This window comes from Beauveria bassiana, assembly GCF_000280675.1.
Source record: "Beauveria bassiana ARSEF 2860 unplaced genomic scaffold BBA_S00052, whole genome shotgun sequence".
In the NCBI taxonomy this organism is placed as follows: Eukaryota; Fungi; Ascomycota; class Sordariomycetes; order Hypocreales; family Cordycipitaceae; genus Beauveria; species Beauveria bassiana.
In genome coordinates this window covers 1-5,858 of record NW_007930887.1, presented here as the reverse complement: position 1 = coordinate 5,858, position 5,858 = coordinate 1, and the positions used below count along the sequence as shown (strand labels likewise).

At 48.3% G+C, this 5,858-nt stretch overlaps 1 protein-coding gene across 1 annotated transcript; it reads right to left on the bottom strand.

Annotated features, from left to right (window-relative positions):
- Positions 1-684: 684 nt before the first annotated feature.
- On the bottom strand, positions 685-4,248 carry BBA_09367 (importin subunit beta-3; the record flags this gene model as incomplete). Its single annotated transcript, XM_008604464.1, has 6 exons — positions 685-892; positions 944-3,012; positions 3,071-3,502; positions 3,557-3,732; positions 3,797-4,016; positions 4,066-4,248. The coding sequence occupies 6 exons, from the start codon at positions 4,246-4,248 to the stop codon at positions 685-687; spliced, it is 3,288 nt and encodes a 1,095-aa protein (XP_008602686.1).
- Between the last annotated feature and the right edge of the window lie 1,610 nt (positions 4,249-5,858).

Here is a 5,858-nt window from a genome sequence, read left to right as displayed (position 1 = left end):
GAATATATATTTATATTATAAATATAAAAACTAGTAAAGAAGAGGATTTTAATTAGTTTTAGANCTTTTTTTATATTATAGTTAAATTATTAATAATTAAATATTATAAGATTAAGGTAGATATATAACTTACTTATCTACGTAACTTACTTATTAACTATATTAGTTAAGATTATTATTAAAAAAATATAAATATCTTTTAACTCTAGATTCTTTTTTACTAATTAATTAGCTTATTATAGCTTTTTAAAAAAAATTATTAGTTATAAGTAGTAGTAGACGTAGGCCGCAAGGTATGTAAGCCGCGTTGCTATCTAGTACCCTCCTGAGAGAGAGAGGTAGGTGCGTGGCACGTGTAGGACCTATGGTGGCCACCTAGCCCTGCAGCACCTAGGCGGAGCGACGGGTGCGTGTAATGCGCAAGATACTGTCGCTATTATGCAGACCGCATACAGACATAAACAATTGTCCCCGGAAGAAACCCTGAGAGAAAAGAAATTTGCAAATTAGGTCATGATCCTAAGTAGCTCTTCATATGCAACTTTGTCTTATCTCTATCGGCTCAAGCATTTCCCATTGTCAATAGATATTGTCTACCTTGCTAACGTTTTCGACACATCTTCTTTCCATACCAACTCCATAACTAAATCTACAGCCCGACATCGAGCCTCTATGCCTGCTCCTCTAGCTAAAAAAACCCATGATTGTGCGTTGAGCATCCGGAGAAAACCGCTGCAGCAATGGCATAGGATCGACGTTAGCAGCTGTAAGCATTGTCTTGGTCGCTATGGCCACTCTGTTTGCAGTCTGACCTCGCAACGTCTCAACCTCAAGAGCCTGTGCGATGAAGACGAATAGCTTAGATGCTTGGGCCATAACAGTTGGGTTGCCCCTGTGACCCGAATTAGTATCTCTTCTGCTTTCCTTATAGAGAGCAACTTACTGATCGATAAGCTCTGCGAGATACGCATAGGCATACGGGGCGGCCTCTTCATCATTGGTAATCGGCAAAGTCTCAATCCATTGTGTGATAACAGCCTGTACATCGCCAACGCTGCTGGCATTGTAGTGCAGGATCTTGGCAATCGATGCACAAGCATTCTCAGTAGCATAGACATTGTCATCATTCCGTGCATCGGAAATTTGTGTAGCCCGAAACAAGATGGGCAGAGCGCCACCCAAGAATTGAGACCAGGCCGCACCTCCGCGATGAGCAGCGACACCAACACCATAGGCTGCCGCTTGTCTAACAGCAGGAGACGAGTTCTGGCATCCATCGATAAGGGGCTGTGAAATATAGTTGGCATATCTAATGCTTTCCGGACCGCAGTACTCAAGCACGTCGTCCATTATGCACAAGCCCCACTGACGCTGAGTAGGGTCGGAAGAAGTTAAAAACCCTTCATATGTTGGCAGAAGCTTTTCCCATAAAGGAAGAAAGGTGGCCCCGTGATTCTTGAAGACGGAGTGAAATGCCTTGTTCATGTCGGACAAGAGCGTTTGGTCATCTTCGATGGCAATAAGTGTCTCTTCTGCATCATCTTCCACGTCATCCGCCGTGGCACTCTCTCTTTCTTCCGCTCGCTGTGCAACGCGCTCCTGGTAGTCAACAATAGTGGAGTGAACAGCATCCATGAACTTGGTCATGTGGTCTGCATTGAGGCAGTCTTTGCCCACCACCTCAACGGACTCATAGAAGCACTGGTACATTTCGGCCAGTGTGTCAATAGCAGGCTCAGCGGCAAGAACTTCGATCAGTTTCTCCACACTTGCGTTCCACAATCCGGCTAGCTCATTGGATGGGCTTCCATAGGCCTTCTTATAGCAGATCAGCAGCTGGGGTACCAGTTTTGCCGACATGTATCTGACGGGATCGTGGAAGAAGAATGCCAGACCGGGCAGGGCGATGACTTCCATGATGTTAGCGACGTACGGGGCGAAGGCGCCCTCGAGCACCTGCGCATATACAACAAGTAGTTCGATCGCCATGTGCTTGTCTTCCATGGTACTGGTTCTAATGCCAATCATTTTGCCCTTCACAGGAACAAATTCCCAGCCCTCCTCACCTTGCAAAGCCTCAGCTTCCTGGTCGTCATTCAGGAGCTGAATGTCAGCCTTGGCCATCGCCTGCTCGAGCAGGGGGGGCATGACGCTACTCATGAAAGGAACAAAGTCAGCGCCAAGAACACGACACATGCGACCCCAGCAGTGCATCAGGTACTGCGCTTGAGGATCATCTGCATCAGTAATGCTAGCTTGGATATTAGCGAGCAGGTTGACCAGAGTCATGGCGTCCTGACCGAGTCGCTCCTTTCCAACGGCAATCGCGATCAGCGTTGCGCACTCCATAGCCTTGGCACGGAGAAGACGGTATTCCTTTTCACTTTGATTTTGCAGTACGTTCACCAAAAGCGGCATTAAAGTGTCATAGTACTTTGAGAATGCAGCCTCGGCGGCATCAGCAATAGTAGCGATAGTTGAGAGAGCCTGCTCCTGCACGTATCTCATATCACTCTGGAGGAGATTGAAGAGATGAGACAACAAGTCATCCAAATATGGCTCCAGGGTAGATTTTTCAGCCTCTTCGCAGAAGTTGACCAGGGCAGCAGCACCATGAGACTTGACTCGAGGCTCAGGCGAGTCTAAAACTGGAATATTTGCCTTCAAGACACGGTCGTAATATTCGCTCTGCATTGCGGGGGCGAAGTCCGTGCTCATCTGGCCAAGAGCGTTACAGCCGGCCCACCGAACACGAGGATGCGGGTGTTGCAGGGCAGGAATGACGAGATCCAGAACCTGGTTCAGTTCGCTGAGCATGAGATCACGGCAGCCCTCGGAAATGGCAGAGATAGCCATCAAAGCAGCATGTCGGTCTTTCCAGCCCGACTGCATCATACGGGGTAGCCAGTTGAACGTGGGCGCAAGAATAGCCTGTCCGCCTAATTTATTGGCAAGTCGATCCATAGTTTGCTCTCCAGCAACGTGGTTTTGGTCGCTTTCGTCCTGATCCAGCTACAACCGTAAACGTTAGTATTAATTGTCATGACTTTAATCTTTTCATATCTCTTACATCGTCAGAGGCGAGCCACTCCGCAGCGTCGTCGTCGTCTTCACCGATTTCCGTCATCAAGCTCAGACACTGGGTAATCATGTCAGACGCGAACGAAGGGTCCTTTCGGCACATTGAAGGGGCGTATTCGGAAAATGTGGCCATAAGCTCAAGAGCGTTCTGTCGGCAGACGTCGTCAAGTTCCTTGTCCTGGATGACAGAGACACAAAACTGGACTAGGTTTTGGAAAAGCTGCTTGAACATTTTGGGGGCAATCTCAGCCAATTCAATGAGCGCGACGAGAGCTTTGCTGAGATGGTCGGATTCTTGGGAGTCTTTGATGGGCGGGAGGATATTAAGAACATCCGGTATCAAGGCCGAGTACTTGGTTCGGCTCTTTTTGTCGATGTTTCTGAAGAAAGCAGCGAAAGCATCCATTGCAGAAAGACGGACCTAGAACGATGGGTGAGCAGATGCTTGGGGGAAATTCCTTTCTGATCTGCATACATTGACTGCGTCATCCTTGAATCCTTTCTGGAAGGCAACGAGAACAGCATCGGTCTGATCTTGGCCGATGACGTCGGGAGTGGTGGCAAACACACGGTAAGCCGTCTCGCGTTTGTCAGCCTCGGGTGCCTGTGTGAGCTGGAAGAGTGCCTGGAGCACCTCAGTCCAACGATCTTCTGCGAGGCATTAGCACCACCACCCAAATTACTGATATCGGCTTAGAACATGGGCCAAACCTACCATTTTCATTGTACTGGCGCGCAATTTCCGCAACTGCATCGCCAATTTTGTTGCGTACGGCTCTGTCCGTCTCGCTGCCCAGTGTTTCTAGTAGCTTCTGGCGAATGACGGCGGCCTGGTCTTTGGCAATTGCAAGAAACATATCGACGGTCTGTCCGTTCTCAAGCTTTCGGGTCTTGGAGGAGATTCGTCGAAATAGCAAAGCGGCAAAGGATCGGGTCTGTGACAGATTAGTCGCGAGAATCGGAGATGTTGACTACAGATCGGACCTGTTCGTCTCCAGCGCCCTGGATCTGTTCGGCGAGACCCATGAGAAGAATTTCCGGGCGTGTGACAGTCCAGTTACTTTGAAGGTGCTCCTCGGCTCTCGACCGGATAGAGTTGTCGGCGGACTGAAGGCCTTGGAGCATCTGCGCCAGCTCAGCGTGAATGTCGGCAGACAGTACTGACATGATGGCGGTTGATGTGGAACTTTGGATCAAATATCACAATGTAGGAAAGGGTTGTGATAGGATAACAAACACGTGAATGTAATTTTTCCACCGCGCCTGCGATCTGTTGCTGGCTAGAGGTGAGCGGCTGTGTACAAATTTGAGCGGGGGAGGGGGATCGCACCAGATCGCTTGGGACGCTGTGTTGAGCTCCGGTGGTGATTGAAACCGCCGGATACAGGGTACTCAGAAGTAAGGAACGAAGAATAAAGTGGTTTCGCGGCAGGAGGCAGCAAGCAGCTGGTGTTTGGGTATGTATCCGGACGCGCGCTGTGGCCGCGAGGGGAGGGTTATGGAGGGGGTAGGGCGAGGAAAAATGCCAATAATCTTTTGTAGCTGTTTACAGCGGCCAGGAAATATTTAGGTACTTGGGAAGGTACCTACCTATGGAGGTTAAATTCCCCACCTAAAGCAAAGGAAATCGCTGTTCAGAGGTTCTTCTCCTTTCGTTGAGAGGAACCCGATAATTAAACAAGGATATGTTCGAACTACAAAGACTCAAGCCAATAAGAAAGAGAAGCGATTGCATTTCTATTTTCCAAAGGTCGTTGTCGCAGGCTGGTTGCGGCGGGCGGTGACGGCTTTTCCTGGCTGTGGCACAATGTGGCGGTGCTTTTTTTGTTTGAGCTGTGGCGCGTCCACCGCCTTGAGCTCACATCGCGAGCTCACATCGCGACTTGCCCACTGTCGCATCCTGTAGGTAGAAGTACTGATACCGATTTCTCACTGTAGGTAGAAGTACTGATACCGATTTCTCATTCAGAGACCTTGGGCTTATGGGAACTTAGCTATAGTGGCTCCCTACCTAGGTATGCCACCAGGTTCACATACTTTTAAACTTGATTGTGCTCTAACAGAGCTAATGATATAGCAGAGCAGAACAGCGGTCCAGGTAGACCTTGCTACAACTGTTGTGACATCTATACACTGGCGTTCCAGCATACTAGAAACAGGTTCTTAGCGCTTGATATCGAGCATTCAGTGGAGCTCGCAAACTCGTTCGTGATAGTAGCACGCGTGTGGGATGGCAATATCAATGTTCAGCCGAATTGCGGTTATCTGTGAGGCTCTTCCCACTCTGTTTGGTGACTTATCCAAGAGCGGCTGGGTCAGTCGCAATACTGCAAACCCAGACGAGCGTGTCTTGTAATGCCAGGTGTAAATGAGCTGTTCCCATTTAGCTTCTAAATAGTTGACTTTTACATATACTCGGACAACAATAACACCTTGTGACGTGCTTAGGAGCATTTCGCCGTTACTGGCCGCAACTGGTAGTTTGTAAGCTTCCAGGTGGTGTTGTGCTGGGCCTACTGATTTGGTACTAAAGACTTCTTCGCCTTGGATGTAGCTTTCTGATCAGCATGAGTATGCAACAACTGTTCTTAACGACCGAGTTCAATATATCGTTTTATAGCTATAGATAGTGGAATACACGTGCCACATAGCTACCTCTTCAGGTTAGGTGTTAGATAGTCTCGCAGCCACTATATAGTCACAGCTAAGTCTTTAAAATTTATTACCTATAACGTAGTTAATAAGCGAGTCACGTAGATAAGCGAGTTACGCACCTA